Source organism: Penicillium angulare, assembly GCF_028827245.1.
Source record: "Penicillium angulare strain IBT 27051 chromosome Unknown utg000012l_segment0_segment0, whole genome shotgun sequence".
Taxonomy (NCBI): Eukaryota; Fungi; Ascomycota; class Eurotiomycetes; order Eurotiales; family Aspergillaceae; genus Penicillium; species Penicillium angulare.
In genome coordinates this window covers 1814517-1830119 of record NW_026623171.1, presented here as the reverse complement: position 1 = coordinate 1830119, position 15603 = coordinate 1814517, and the positions used below count along the sequence as shown (strand labels likewise).

The following is a 15603-nucleotide window of genomic DNA, read 5'->3' as shown; positions in this document are numbered from 1 at the left end:
ATGAAGCCCAATTTTGCAAAACTACCTGCAACTTATTCTCCCAACTTTAGAATCTTCGAAGTATCCTGTATTACAGGTACTGTAGTTCTCTGCGAGTCTGAAAAAAGGATTTTCTCGAGTGGTATGCATTGAAAACAAGCATGGCCGTTATAGCCTTACGCAGTCCGTTCATTTGCGGCTAGAAAACGTCTTAGATCATACACTTATAGGCAGATTGTATACAAATGCTTAGATGTCTCAATCTACCATGCCAGCTCAGGCTTGCTCATACAGCTAGTAGCCTCCAGCTTTGAGCAGAATTGATCTTCTTCCATAAACTTTCGTGTCATGCCTTCAGCAAGCTTCGGTACAGCAGGCCAAATCTCTAAGCCCCCTTGCAGTTCCTCTTTCTTTCGATGCTCCATGACCATCTCTCGTACACTATTCTGAAAATAGATTGGACCCTATCAGCCATGATTAGTTAATGATATGATGCGTCTTGAATTGGGCTGTACTTTTTCCTTGTTTGGATGAAGTTCCCCATTTGTGAAAACTCCACCGTTGATATTATTCTGTGAACCAACGCATAGGTCTTTATCCTCATCCAAAACTTGTTTATAAAATGCGTTTATATTCTCAAACTCCTCGTCTGAGGCGTCTTTATGCCGGTACACTTCATTTTCAACCTTACTCGTTGTCGCGGTTAGTGGAATCATGCGTTGAATATAAAAGAACTTGTCGCTATTTCCTTGTCAGCTGGTGTCTCTCCAGTATGTCTGCTTTACTTACGTTACGGTAATAGAAGTGGTAGGGAAGAAGTATGTGATAGCTCGACGAAACTGACTATCAATCTGCTCCTTATTGAAGATATGGTGTTCCATATATCCGGCGTTTGGCTCGACGCGATATCGCGGTAAATCCGACACTCCACTAATAAGCGGATGTGATGTGGCGCAATGATAGCATTCGTTATAGTTTTCAATCAGTCCCTTCCAATTTGCATCAACATCCATCTCCCAGACATGATCGAAGGTATATTCCCCAGCAAAATCAAAGTCTTGCATTCTCGGCTGCTCATCGATTCGTTGGTACTCGTCTTCCCATTTTATCTCCGGCTCGCCTGCTTGCAGATTGACCCAAACAAATCCAGCTTTATCTATGTGTACATTTATTGGGAGAAGCCCCTGTTGGCTTTTGTCAAACTCCGGAACGGCCTCAAAGCGAGGTGCCTTTGCGAGGTTTCCTTTGAGACCATAAGACCAGCCATGGTATTGACAGCTTAAGATTGAAGCTGATCCCGAGCTCGATTGGACCACAGGGAACGCACGGTGCCGACATAAATTATGGAATCCATTGATATTCCCGTCGCGGTCTTGGACTAAAAAGAACGATATTTTTGCGACAGTGAACGAAAGGAAGTCGCCGGCTTTTGAGAACCGACTAGAATGGGTAAGGAGAAGCCATCTTTTTGAAAATATGGCTCGTCGCTCCAGCTGGTACATGGCTTCAGAGCGATACCATGATGCAGGTAGACCCCTTGGGGATTGTTTCTCTGTTGTACTGGCGGACCAGTTGAATAGTCGCCACATGTTGGTTGACAAGAGCAATTGGATGCGAAAGATGATACAATGTTAATTATTCCGGGCAGACAACCAACAGGCTCTCCATTTTACAATTTTCCATAATAATATATAACTCATCTCCGTGCGGGGAACTTACGATAACCAATAATAGTAGCTTCAAGAATGGGGAGGCGGGGAAATTCTCGAATTGATAAGCTTCCGTGACACTTTCTTTCGCCTAGTCACCGGGCTATACAAGAATGGGGGCAGTAGGGGTAACAACGCAGCCAAGAATAATTAGCGAAATTAATTGGGGACAAAACGAGATTCATTTGGATTTTTAATTTGTAATAGCTATCTACAGACGAGACTCTATGACATCAGCAGCGGCCTGAGAAAGCCCCCAACACCGATCAACCTATTAATCAATAATGTCAGTCAAATTCCACGGAGAAGATGAATGCAGAACGTACATCTGCAATATGATCGTAGCCCAAAAGCATGGGAGCTAGACTGGGGTCTCTCCAGGCCAATGCCTCCCCTTCTGGCGTGGGCACCATCTGCATCTTTCGATCCCTTTCTTGTTGCTCTGGACCATCGTGGAGGTGATATAGGTATTGCTGAAGGTTGCCACGTTCAACAACCATTTTTGTGCGCTGTTTGCGACATTCTTGGAAAACAGACAGGGCATGCCGTTTTGCGCTGAGAAATTCAGAGGACAATTTGGTAATTTGAGGCCTGTTGGGGAGTCGTGAGAGACATTCACCGAGAACTGCGCCATCTTCGAAGGCCATTCCCGCGCTATTGCCATTAGTATGTTTCTATGAAAGTCAGTAGGCAAAACATACCCCGATGCTAGATATGGCAAAGTAGCATGTACTGCGTCACCTATCATGACCCATGCCCCAGACGGATGTGCCCAATCAAAGTCTCCGAACCGGATACAAAGACGCCATTTTTGTACAGATTGACAGAGCTTCAATAATTTTTGAATCCTATAATCATCGGTTACTATGTCTCACTCAAAAGCCAAATAGAGTACTGACGTTGGGTCCCAACCAGCAAACAATGCACACATCTCCTCCACATTTCCTTCGATTGTAGAAGCTAGCGACTCCTCCGGAATGTCGTCGGGCACAAGTAGGACCATGTTGAAGAGATCGCCTCCACGGAGAACATAGTTCACTATTAAATCAATACACAAGCGATGAGAATGAGGGAAGTAGATACATACCAGCATGAGCATCGGGACCCAGCCAATAATTAACTTGGGGGTCGTTCACGAACGGCGCAAGCTCAGGATCCTTGCGCATTTCATCCGTAGATAAAAGTAGACGGTATGCAAGGTCACCCGTTTTTACGGGCGGATCACTACGCCCAAGCAGCTCTTCTGTCAGTTTTCCAAATACTCCGTCTGCCCCGAGCACTAGATCTCCTTCCCATCGTCTTCCACTCGTGGCGATAACAGTTGCAGTTGCTCCATCTGGGCTAACGTGAACATTGACGATTTTTGAGTTGCACGTTATCTTAACACCGAGCTCTAAAGCCCGATTGACAAGGCATTTCTGCAGGTCTGCACGATGAAAGTCCCGGTACCAGGTACCTGGGTAGTTCTGCTCGGATTGATGAAAGTCCAGGAAGGAAATGGGGTTTCCTTTCCATCCGATGAAATTACAGACTCTCGGTAGTGTCATGTGGGGTGTCAATGCCTTTTCCAGGCCCCAGTGTTGAAGGACACGAGAACTGTTAGGCAAAACCTGAATTCCAGCTCCGACTTCTTTGATTTCCGAGGCGGCTTCGAGGATGTGCACTTTATGTCCGGATAAGGCACAGCTAATTGCAGACCCAAGCCCGGCAAGACCTGCGCCAATCACCACGATCTCGAGTTGACATGACGGGTGACGAGTTTCCTGTTGCTTGATGTGAATACGAGGGGCCATAATGAAGCAAGTATAACTGTATGAGATTGTGTATCGGAATTGTTGGAATATTCCGTGGGTATGTGTCGCGTAGATATTTAAGATCCCCATGTTGGATACGGAGCTTCATGTGTGACAAAGATGGGGGTTAGTCCCCGTATCTACAACTTGAATGCCGATATCCGATCATGATGTCTATAAATGTCACTACATATGAGGGGCTAAAAGGTACAAGCCTTGGTCATTTTATTCAGTTACAAGGTACGAATCGATTCTCTTCGATCTCAAAATCTACATTTCTGTTTATTCGACATGTCGAAGGTATGTGACTTTCCTATCGCGCAATTATTTTATCTAACAGCTCCAGTTCTCTCTCCAAGGCCGAACCGCATTAGTTACTGGGGGCGCTCGAGGATGCGGTCTTGCTTTCGCACGAGGGCTAGCAGAAGCAGGCGCGAATGTTGCAATTTTCGACGTCATCTTGCCAGACGAATCATTTGGATTACTGGAGAAAGAATTCGGCGTTAAGGCCGCCTACTACAAGTTAGTTAACTATACCCACATCTGTCCGACTACTTAAATTCCCGCCTACTGACGTGAAAAGAGTCGATGTCTCGTCAGAAGAATCTCTTCAACATGGATTCGAGCAATTACAGAAGGACTTCAATAACAAACTTGATATCTGTGTTCCCTGCGCTGGTATCAATCGCCATATCCCGTTCCTAGAGTTCACCTACAAAGACCATCAAGATTTACTCTCTATCAACGTGCTCGGACTTTACTTCACGGCTCAATTAGCGGCAAAGCAGATGATATTCAATGGTACAAAACACGGAAGCATTGTTTTGGTAGCTAGTATGGCTAGTCACATCGCGGTGCGCAGCCAATTGTGCAGCGCATACTGTGGGACAAAAGGCGCAGTTCGGTCTATGTGTCCTGCAATAGCCAAGGAGATGGCAGAATATGTGCGCCAGTGATCTCATCTCTTGAAAACCTCATTACTAATTCATCTTAGAATATTCGCGTAAATTCAATCTCTCCGGGATACGTTCGGACTGAGATGACTGCATCTGTAAGCTTTGGAGAACCCCCAACTCCCAGAATACTTGGACTGCAAGCTAATAGACAGTTCCCCCATCTTATCGAAAGCTGGAAAGCAGACGCAATGAACGGTCGGATTGCCGAGCCAGAGGATATAATGGGGGCCTGCGTTTTCCTAGCAAGTGACGCGAGTTCCTACATGACGGGACAGGACATTATTGTAGATGGGGGAGTGACGCGGTGGTAATTGAGATAGGCTGTGCAAGAGTGGGGGTATACTTCTCCGCATCTCCAAAGGAGAGCTAGTTTATAACTCATGAACTACATCAGAATGAAGAGATCCTGCAATTTCACTGAATCCGTTGTAAAGCGACCCGCAATTATGACTCCAAGTGCAAATAATGAAGGATTCGCACTTGGCGGCCCTGTGGATGCGACTACAACGGTTGTCGTGGTCGGAGCAGGACCATCCGGCTTGATGCTCGCGTAAGGATTCCAATGGCTCTAATGACCTCTCAAAAATGACTGTTAATATTATTGAAGATGTAATCTCGCTCGGTTTGGAATTGATGTTGTCATTCTCGATGATCATGCCGATAAGACCTCGACAGGCAAGGCGGATGGCATGCAACCCAAGACTATTGAGACATTCAAGCAAATGCGACTGGCCGAACCTTTACTCAAGAACGCAGCTCGTGTATATGACATTTCGTTTTGGGTAAGTTTTGGAATTTCGCCACTCAGCACCAATTGAGTTGTGGCTCACCTTCTGTAGCAATCAACAGCAGATCAGTCACTTCACCGAACCGGACGCCAGACACACTACCCCGAGCACCTTGTGGGAGCCTCCGATCCCTATATCCTATTGGCTCATCAAGGAATGATTGAAGAGGCCTTGATTGACGATATAGAAGCAAGAGGGGTTTTCGTTACAAGAAATGCGCGCTTCTCGTCTTGCTCGAGGGTCGCAGGGACTGGTCAGCTGGATGTTGTATATGAAGATTTATCAAACAATGCAGTCAAGAAAATCCGGGCCGATTATCTTGTCGGTTGTGATGGCGCGCGATCAAAAGTTCGAACATTTATCCCGGATGCTGAGCTAGTGGGTGAAATGACCAATGCCTCGTGGGGTGTCCTGGATGGTGAGTTTAAAAGATACCCTCTCCTTCAAATGATCTCTCACTGACAACCCGCGGTAAAAACAGGTGTCATCGAGACCGATTTCCCTGACCTATGGAGTAAAGTTGCTGTACGGTCTCATAAAGCAGGATCGATTCTTTGGATTCCTCGAGAACGAAATATGACACGGTTATACGTTGAATTAAGTGCGACAGACGGAGAGCGAGTGGATAAATCCAAGGCTACTATTGAGTACGTCATGCAGCGAGCCAGAGATTCAATGCACCCTTTCAGTCTAGAATGGAAGAGTATAGAATGGTTTGGGAATTACGTGGTCGGTCAGCGAGTTGCAAAGCACTTCATGGACCCAGAATCACGAATCTTCATTGCTGGTGATGTTTGTTCCTCGATTCTACCCCTTGTGTACATCTTTCTGACAATAATCAGGCCGGTCATTGCCACTCGGCTCTAGCGGCTCAAGGTGCCAACACAAGTATGCATGACAGTTTCAACCTTGCCTGGAAGCTGAACCTTGTTATCCGTGGTCTAGCCAAGCCAGATCTACTATCCACGTACGAGGAAGAGAGACGGAAGATTGCCAATGATCTAATCAACTTCGACACAGAGCACTGCAAGGCATTTGAGCAAGGCGAAGAAGCTCTGGCCAAGAACTTCGATGAAAATATTCGATTTATCTCTGGTGTTGGAGCTGAGTATTCTGCAGGCGTGCTGAGTTGCTGGAACGACAGCAATTCTACTCCCTTGCGACCGGGTGAATTACAACTTCCAGCCAAAGCCACCAGATATATCGACGCAAATCCAGTGGATGTTCAACTTGATATTCCACTGCTGGGACAATTTCGAATTTACTTTTTTGTTCCAGATGTTCAGCTATCATTGACAACACTGGGGGCACTTTGCCAAGGTTTGATTGATCCTAATGGGCTTGGTAGGATTGACAGTAGCGCAAATCAATCATATATCAAGAGACCTCGGGGAACGGCACCAGCCGATGATTTTATCTCGCCGCATCGATACTCCGCAATTTCTGAGGCTTTCACGTACGCGATGGTGACTCGGTCTGCAAGGTCGGATTTCGAAATTGCAGATCTTCCCAAGCCGCTACAAGACAGCCGCTGGACATTGTATCTGGATGATATAGACTCCGATCCCTGGACTAGCAAGTGGTTCGGTAATCTAGAGAAGGAACAGTTTGGTGTTTCCATTATACGCCCAGATGGCTACTGTGGGGGAATTGAGACTTGGAGTTTGGACAATGCAGATCAAGCAAGACAATGGGTGGAAAACTACTTTTCATTTATGATTTGATAGACGTGAATAAACTTGAATATTATGTGCCATATTGGAAAATTAATTTACTACTCAACCTTACTTTCCGTATCAATCGCGGTGCTGTCAGTAAAAAGTAGTACTACTAGTAGGCCGTACACTAGAGCAGTATATTCAACGAGGTCTCCAGCCTCGGTCTCGCATAGGGCATAGGTATCTGCGGAGCACCTTGTGAACTGGAAGCTAGTTGAATACGAAAATTAATTTGCGATACACTTTGCTTGGACCCTCCGCAGCTTCGAATTACACTGTATATTCCTCATCCCGAGGGTGGGGGCACTAAAGATTTCCTCCGAGTCTGCAAGTCAAATGGTGGGGGTCTAGCTATCTTAATATCGGGCACTGGGCAGCCCATGCATATTCTATGCATAATATCCCACTATTATCCCACTTTCGCACAATGTCAGATATGGGAGCTCAGTTATCAGTTAATCACATTCTTAAATAGCACCTTACCTGGTCAATTCTTAAAAGCAAAATCAATTTCCATTGACATTCTTCATTATGGGCTCAATCGATTCTATCGGACCACTTTTTGAACCCCTTCGCTTGGGGGCTCTGTCCCTCAAACACCGTGTCATTCAGGCTCCTTGTACTCGCATGCGTGCTACGAAAGAGTCTGAGGGTATTTTTGTCCCAAATGATCTCAACGTGGAGTATTACTCCCAGCGTGCTTCAGACGGTGGTCTGATGCTCACGGAGGCAACTCCAATCAGCAGACTTGTATGTATCCAGCTCTTTATCCACATGCAATAATACTAACAGTTCAGGCTGCTGGTTATCCAGGTGTTCCCGGAATTTTTACCGAATCCCAAATCGCCGGCTGGAAGCGGGTCACCGATGCGGTTCATGCCAAAGGTGCATTGATTCTTTGTCAGTTATGGCACGTCGGTAGAGCGACTACACCCTCTTTGCTCGGAGGACAACAGCCCATCAGCTCCAGTGATATTCCCATCAGCGGCGATGCATTGGATGGAACTGCATATGCTGCATCTCCTCCGAGACCAATGACTATGGAGGAGATCCAAGATCTTGTCAAGGAGTATGGAGCTGCATCGAAAAGAGCAATGGAAGCTGGGTTTGACGGCGTTGAGATCCATGGTGAGAAACCCCAAATTCATGGTCGAAGAAAATGCAAGTATTAACCAATTTCTAGGTGCTAACGGCTACATCCTGGATCAATTCCTTCACGACAACGTTAACAAGCGTACTGATGAGTACGGCGGATCCATTGAGAATCGATCACGTATCATTCTTGAGGTCATCAAGGAAGTCACTTCAGCTATCGGTGCTGATCGTGTTGGCATCCGCTTGTCTCCTTATAACTATTTTCAGGATACTCGTGATTCTAGTCCCAATACCCACTGGCTTAAAGTATGCTCGTCAATTGCTAGTTTATCCGATGAGTCTAAGCCCATATATGTCCATATGGTGGAGCCTCGTTTTGATGAGGTACTGGATGAGAAGGCTAAGATTGATTCCTTGCCTTCGGAAAAGCCATCCCTGGATGTCTTCCGACCGACATTGAAGAAAGGGGGCATCGCACTCATGGTAAATGGAAATTTCAATGCGAGCAACTCCGGGTCGAAGCTGCTTAATGATGGAGCTGATGCGGTAGCATTTGGGCGATACTTCATCTCTAATCCGGATCTGCCTCGACGTTTGAAGGAAGGTCTGCCATTGAACAAATATGATCGGTCGACCTTCTACGGGGCGAGCCTTCCTGAGAAGGGATACACTGATTATCCATTCTACAGTGAATAGGGAGCAACATCTTGGGAGGACTGAGAAATATCAAACATTCAAGTACATAAATGACACATTCAACACTATTCAGACAGACAATATGATTACAAACTTAAGACAACCTTACTAAAACTTTCATTGCATCGTGCACCACCGCCCATCGTACCGTAGCCAATTGCTGTGCCATTGCAGCTGCTAGTGGCTTAGGATCGTATTTTCCTGACAACGCAGCCAGTTCTGTCTCACTGGGACAATTTGTCATCATCACAATTAACGAAGATAGATCCGTAGTCATGCGATGCTCTGATGACGAAAGGTCCATTCCACGATGGAAAACCCAGCAAGCTAAAGTCGCCAAGTACAAGCACCATGGAAAGTGAAATGCATCAGTCTGGTCCCAGTCATGAAGACTGAGAACAGCATCCTGAAGTAGAGTAGACGAATGTCGTGCAGCAGCGGATGATGCCCCGGAGTCTTCATGTAGCCAACGAAGAATATTACGCTGAGATCGCGATTGATCAGCTGGGGTAATAGTGCGCCCGAGTATCTGGTCTGCACCTGCAACGATCTGTAAATCTAACACTTCCACGTTCAAGGCAAGACATGCGGCATGGTAGAGGGAATTTGCGGCCATCTTAAGGCCAGTAAAACGCCGGGGATCTGCTGTTTGGGCCAACTTCATAGAAAGACAATCAGCGTCAAAGTCCACCTTCCAAAGATCATACGAGCGACTCATGCGAGGAGTCCAAGCTCCAACTCTTTCGGGTGTTTCCGATCGAAGTGTAGTTTGATCACGACGTTTAAGGTCTGCTGAAACAGACATCAAACCATGCAAGATGACCGTGCGACCGAGTGCATTGAGATCACGAGGACGAGGCAAAGCTTGTGGTGTGATATATCCCTTCAAAACAGGCAGGAATGGGCGACTTTTTTCGCGAATGGCTAACTGGGCCCATTCTCGGGCCGACGATGCCTCCCATGCGGCACTACTACAAGGTAGTGACGATCTGATCTCAAAAGCAGACATGCAGAGTGACTGTGAAAATAAGACCGCATGTTGCGTATCCCACATGAAACAAATCATGCCAAGTCGCTTCCTTTGTTCAAGCTCCATGGCCTGCCTCCATGCTTGCTCTAAGTCTTCTAATTGAGCCAAATGGGACGAGTCTTGAATATTGCAGCAGCTACTACGACGAATGAGTTTGATCAAAACACAGTGGAAAAGCTGGGCCTTTTCTCTCTGTTTCGGACCCGCTCTCATCTTTCCAAAACAGTCAATTAGAAGCATTGTCTGTATTACCCAAAGGTCGGGCTGGGTCGAAAAATCTGGATGACCGAGAAGTTGGATTCGAAGTTTATCGTGAACCCCCACAGCCAGTTGATGTGCCTCGCGACTGCTATAAGTCGCCCCCATAAAAATAATTGATGCGAGTAGAATAGGATCGACCATACTTGGATTGAATGTTGGCTGGTGAATAAGCGGGTAGGTCACATTGAAACGGGTAAAGAATAAATCGCTGTAATTCTGCAGTGCGCCCAGAGTAAGCAATGGTGAATGCAATGTCATCGGCTGTCCATCAATACCCATAGGATCTGTTTGAATCACAATGGATAGGATCCCTGTTCTAGCATCTTCGCTCAGTCGTGGTAGGCGCTGGGGTGGGTTGGACCCCAAGTAAGATGATCCTGACATCCAATCCATCTCCACAAGGTCCGGCAGAACATTTGTTAATACCTCTTCTGCGTTGTGATTTTTGTTCATCATGGAGGCAACCTCCAATAGAGCTGAAGGACCGTCGTATTTGTCATTTCCGGGGGTATTAAATGATTCCATTCCGTCTGAGAATGGCCCAGTGTCAAATCCCAAGGGGAAATCGAAATGATGGAAAGCATCGTCAAGAGAGGCGACATCAAACAACCAGTTATAGTTACAGGTTGCGGCAAAAGGAAGATTGAAATCGGTTGCTAGGGAAATTAGAATTATTTTCGTGGACTCTAGCGTGAGAGGGTATATCTTACCTGTATCCATTCCAAAGAAGTCTCCCATGCCGTCCAGGCCAACACTGAAAGATCCATCTGCTGCATCAAATTGCCCAGGCATTGGCTCAACGTATGGCTCAAATGGCCCTGCTGGCATCATCGGTGCAAGGAATGGATCATTCTCATCGATGGAGAGGGAAGTTGGATCCGTGCCAGAAACAGGGGGTGACAGAGGTTCCTGGTCCGCAAAATCTTCACCATCTTCAGTCATTCCCCGATCGGAGCTTGCAGTGGAGTTTGCAGATAGTGCCGCTGATCTGATCTCTCGCTGTGATGGGCGAACAACAATCGTGCCATCGCCAGCCCTTCGAGTACGTTTGCGCGTCTTCAAAATTCCTAGACCGGGACCACCCGCTTCTTCGTCTCGTTTATCATGACGAAGCATGTGTCGTTCTTAGATATTCAGCCTTAATTCGAATCTTAAGGATTCCCGACGGCCTACCTAGCAAGTCTGGTCGCTGAAAATGCACCGAGCAACGTTCACAACTGAATCCATGTCGCGGCTGCTCGTGATTTAAGGCATGTCGACGAAGATGTTCAGCGCGGGTGAAGCTTTTGGTACAGTTAGGGTACTGGCAGGCGTGGTTCTTCATGATAGAGTAATTTCATTGCAAAGAAGTGAAATCCAAGGTCGATAGCTATTGGGGAGAGAATAATAACATGGGGGTTTTCGGAGCAAAACCCGATGTCACTGATAAGAATGCGGGGGAAAGCTACCTTATTGGCCTTGTGTTGATTCACTTGGCTGATAGTAACAGGATCGCTAGCCAATAATAATTCTCAACTGCTAAAAGATCAAGTCCTCAGAGAAGTCAAGTGGGGTCTCATATCGTACGGTACAGTATAGGTACATTAAATCTCTTTCGCTCCAGAATACCCTTTGTGTGGACCTAGCTTTATTATTGTCATGCCTCCGGATGTAGGTAGCTCCATACTAAGCTCAAATAAAACCCCTATCCATAAGTATATACATTTAAAGAAAGAAGAAAATCTCTCTCTTTATTTCACCGTATCCCTCTTTGAACTCACTAGTGTTGATTTGATTATCTCGCAATCGAAAACTAGTGTTTGACCTCGGCCTCGACAGTGATTCTCACCCAACATCCATAAACTCAATCTGATTACAAAAACAATTCAAAAAACATTGCCGCTGCTGACAGGCATACTTATATTACCAGAGATCTTCCAACCGTATGTGGAAAGGGTTTGTAAAACATACTTGGGCGCATATTGAGTCCGAGATGTGGTCGCGCTCAAAACACCAGCCAAGGTGCCCACCATACTAAAACATGACATTTACTGTGTGGAAGCTCTCATCGATATTTTATTATTATTATAAGCACAAGCAAAGCAAAATAAGGTATATGACCCTGCGGTCATCAGAAAGCAAGCGAAATAGACGACCCCCTCGCTGTGTAGAACGTCTATGACGGGCCAGTATTACCATTCCGACCAAGCAAATGGCCAAGGGGGAAGTTATATGGTATTACTGTCCTCTTACGGAAGAAACGAGTCTGTTTTCCAACGCATATAGTCGTACTACCGCACCGACTAGGTTTTTGAACTTTTTACAAAGGCCATAACATTGGGTGCCGCACGTTGGCAATATCAACATTGAGGAAATGGCGATAGAGATAGGAGAAGGTGAGTCGATTTGCTTATATCCATGCATGTAGCTGGGCATGCGATTTGGTTACATCATTGCTGCTGAAACGTTAGTCAGCTCGAGTAAGTTTCCACAACTTCTGATAAGATTAATGATTGATTGTAACTATCTCTATAGATAGTAATGTAGTAATTAACTACTACGTCTAGCTGACTGGGGTCTCCTTTTAGATCGGGGTGTGCGCTTCAAGCGCGCTCCACACTCCCTCCTCAAGATAAATGAGATCTTGTGCTTCTAGAATATTCAGAGTCTCAAGCACTGCCATTTGACAATTTCCATGGACGGGCATAGTCCTGGCGAGCTCATAGATACGTGCGAAGTGTTTGAGCGGCCACCTGACGAATCAGTATGACCCCGTAATGAATGTCATGGGGGTTTATGTAAATGGCGCCTGACTCGAAAAACTCGTCTGGCGCTAGAAGTATAAGTCAATGCCAGTGGTGGTGGCTATCTGGAGCGTGCTTCCAGATAGCCACCTGATTGTAGGTATGAGTTCGACAGGCTTTTTGGTGGATGGCCTGTTGGAGCGCAGGACGTGCAGCGGTGGGTGGCTTCAAATTGAAGCGGTGGACAGGAAATGTCGTGGAAAAGTGATTTCTGGCAGGATGAGGAATAACGAGACAGTATAAATAGCCAGATAGATCCTTAAATAACGTGTTCGATGTCTGCGGTTTTATATTCAGTATCTGTTTGATTCACCTTATCATATAGGGACTCCTGGAAGTATATAAGTCTCAGATTATTGAATATTGTCATGATCTACTACCGTGCAGCTTCGGGCTCCATCTTTTGCGAATGACGTCTCGGTACTATCCGTTTGCTGCGGCATTTTACTTACTACCCAATAAACTAGCGAGCAGCGAAGGTTATTAAGGAGAATAATCAAGAGTACATACCTGATAATATCAACTATTATTCGTAAACAATCTGTCATAACCTTTGAAAATGGACAAGAGTCAACTTGTCCACAATACAATCTCTTACCTTCTTAATTAAGGTAGATAGCGCTCTCACGTATCTACCTTTGAGCAGTGACTATATTGTACAAGACGAATTCACAGTCTTTATCAAGTTTACAAGGGTTCCTCCTAGCTACCCTGCATCTTGTATACCTGTTAAAACAATTGCTGACCATCTACCTCGTATCTACTGAATATATTCAATTTCCTTCTGATTATAAACACATTCACTCCCCTTGTCCCTCCAGCCAATCAGCTATAGACTAGATAAGAACTCCCGTCAGTTTAGCTCTAATCCCGCTTCCCCGCAGATCACCTTGTCAAAGCGCCGGGGCGGGAGTAAGCTATCACCCCATTGTTGATATGACCCCCACCCTTGAAGCTTGGTCTTGAGACAGTCGAGATTATTTGACGATGGCTCCAATATTTCGGCCTTCTGTCCGATCGAGTAATGGCGATGAGGAGTCGTCATTCACATTTAGGTGGTTATATTCACGTCAATTTGCTCGACACGATACACAGGTTCCAAACGAGACAGAATTATTGAATCAGTACTCTTGAAAACATCAAATATGCATTCACCAGCAGCTCCCCCAATTTTGGATATCTCTCCAATTTATGGAGCGGATAGCGAAACAAAATCCAGGCTGGTAGAGGAAGTTCGCAAGTGTTGCCATTACAATGGGTTCTTTCAAATCACGGGCCATCGCGTGCCATTGGAGTTACAACGTCGCGTTATGGACTGCTCCAAGAGATTTTTTGATCTTCCCTTGGATGAGAAGCTACAGATTGATAAAAGTGAGTTACCGACACTTCTTTCGCATTTTCAATATCCTAACATGAAAATTGAATAGATCGAAATACTTTCAATCGCGGCTACGAACTCCTTAGATCGCAGATGCTAGAAGTGGGCACCGGCCCTGAGCTAAAAGAAGGACTCTACATCGGCGAAGAAATCCCCGAAGATCATCCTTATTTTCTCCAGAAAAAGCTGAACAGCGGACCCAACCAATGGCCTCAGACTGTCTCCGAGAAAGAAGAATTCCAGAAGACAACAATGGAATACTATCATGCGGTGTTCAAGTTGGCAAAGGATGTGCTTGCTGTTCTAGCCTTGACTCTGGGGGTTGAATCCAACTATTTTGATCCTCTTACAGAGGGGGCCGTTGCAACAATGCGATTTCTACATTATCCCGCGCAGCCGAAAGATGAGGATGAAAAATTGAATCGCGGCATCGGGGCTCACACGGACTTTGGCTGTGTCACTCTACTTCTTCAGGATGAAGTAGATGGGCTGCAAGTCTTAGACTCTCCAACTGGACAGTGGCTTGATGTTAGTTGCCATACTCTATGTTTGAGATTCATGCCCATAGCTAACCAATCTCGATATTAGGTTAAGCCAGTACCAGGAGCCTACGTGGTGAATTTGGGAGACCTTTTCATGCGCATGGCGAATGATAAGTATAAATCGAACACGCATCGTGTGATCAACAAGTCCGGTCGTGAGAGATACTCTATTCCCTTCTTCTTTAGCGGAAACCCAGATTATTCTTGCCAGTGTCTGCCAAATTGTCGCGAACAAGACGAGGCAGCGAAATATCCGCCTATTACCGTGCAGGAAATGGTAACAGCTTCGTACAAAGAAAGCTACGGTCGGGCAGAGAAGTACAAGGAGGGGCTTAAATTGAAGAAACCGGATCCAGCACCTACAGTTGCTCCAGTTGGTGCATAGAGTGAGGATCATGGAACTCGAGGCTGTAACACCAACGCCTATATGTATTTATTGTTAACTTAATTGAATATTCTATGTAAGTTTTTATTTGTGGATATAGAAATGCGCTCTTGGTATTATTGGTAGCCATATAATCTAGATTCTCACATCTTTTGCAAAATGGAAATTATAATATCTCCCATGTTTCATTCCGTGGCACGGTAGACCTGGTAAAAATAGTCAAACCACCTTAACATCTAGGCACTAAGAATAGCAACCAGTAGCTAATCATACCATGCGTATGTCCCTTGACCCCACATATCATCTCGTGTTAATCCCATTGAATTAAGTTTTCCAGTGCCAATGCTCTTATTATTGGTCCAAGCTCAAGAATGTCAAGTAATGCCAACATTATTCTCCCCTGAAACCACCAAAAGTGGGGGATAAGACATCATATCACTAATCACCCACCTTTGCTATCATATAGGGCTTTATGACAGCCCTACATGAG

General features: G+C 45.6%; 6 protein-coding genes across 6 annotated transcripts; 3 read left to right on the top strand and 3 right to left on the bottom strand.

Annotated features, from left to right (window-relative positions):
- Positions 1-155: 155 nt before the first annotated feature.
- On the bottom strand, positions 156-1568 carry N7478_013345 (aromatic ring-hydroxylating oxygenase subunit alpha; the record flags this gene model as incomplete). The annotated part of the gene is made up of 4 exons (XM_056929555.1): positions 156-178; positions 272-443; positions 495-720; positions 769-1568. The coding sequence occupies 4 exons, from the start codon at positions 1566-1568 to the stop codon at positions 156-158; spliced, it is 1221 nt and encodes a 406-aa protein (XP_056772917.1).
- A 331-nt stretch (positions 1569-1899) lies between these two features.
- Positions 1900-3481, bottom strand: N7478_013344 (uncharacterized protein; the record flags this gene model as incomplete). The annotated part of the gene is made up of 5 exons (XM_056929554.1): positions 1900-1959; positions 2015-2342; positions 2390-2536; positions 2588-2726; positions 2776-3481. The coding sequence occupies 5 exons, from the start codon at positions 3479-3481 to the stop codon at positions 1900-1902; spliced, it is 1380 nt and encodes a 459-aa protein (XP_056772916.1).
- Positions 3482-3772: 291 nt separating this feature from the next.
- On the top strand, positions 3773-6949 carry N7478_013343 (uncharacterized protein; the record flags this gene model as incomplete). Its single annotated transcript, XM_056929553.1, has 10 exons — positions 3773-3781; positions 3828-4003; positions 4065-4335; positions 4476-4532; positions 4590-4744; positions 4895-4987; positions 5045-5219; positions 5277-5643; positions 5707-6017; positions 6068-6949. 10 exons carry the CDS (start codon positions 3773-3775, stop codon positions 6947-6949), a joined length of 2496 nt encoding a protein of 831 aa, XP_056772915.1.
- A 525-nt stretch (positions 6950-7474) lies between these two features.
- On the top strand, positions 7475-8734 carry N7478_013342 (alkene reductase; the record flags this gene model as incomplete). The annotated part of the gene is made up of 3 exons (XM_056929552.1): positions 7475-7655; positions 7736-8071; positions 8127-8734. 3 exons carry the CDS (start codon positions 7475-7477, stop codon positions 8732-8734), a joined length of 1125 nt encoding a protein of 374 aa, XP_056772914.1.
- Positions 8735-8828: 94 nt separating this feature from the next.
- Positions 8829-11141, bottom strand: N7478_013341 (uncharacterized protein; the record flags this gene model as incomplete). Its single annotated transcript, XM_056929551.1, has 2 exons — positions 8829-10681; positions 10736-11141. The coding sequence occupies 2 exons, from the start codon at positions 11139-11141 to the stop codon at positions 8829-8831; spliced, it is 2259 nt and encodes a 752-aa protein (XP_056772913.1).
- Positions 11142-13953: 2812 nt separating this feature from the next.
- Positions 13954-15113, top strand: encD (Fe(2+)/2-oxoglutarate-dependent oxygenase encD; the record flags this gene model as incomplete). The annotated part of the gene is made up of 3 exons (XM_056929550.1): positions 13954-14179; positions 14236-14714; positions 14775-15113. 3 exons carry the CDS (start codon positions 13954-13956, stop codon positions 15111-15113), a joined length of 1044 nt encoding a protein of 347 aa, XP_056772912.1.
- Between the last annotated feature and the right edge of the window lie 490 nt (positions 15114-15603).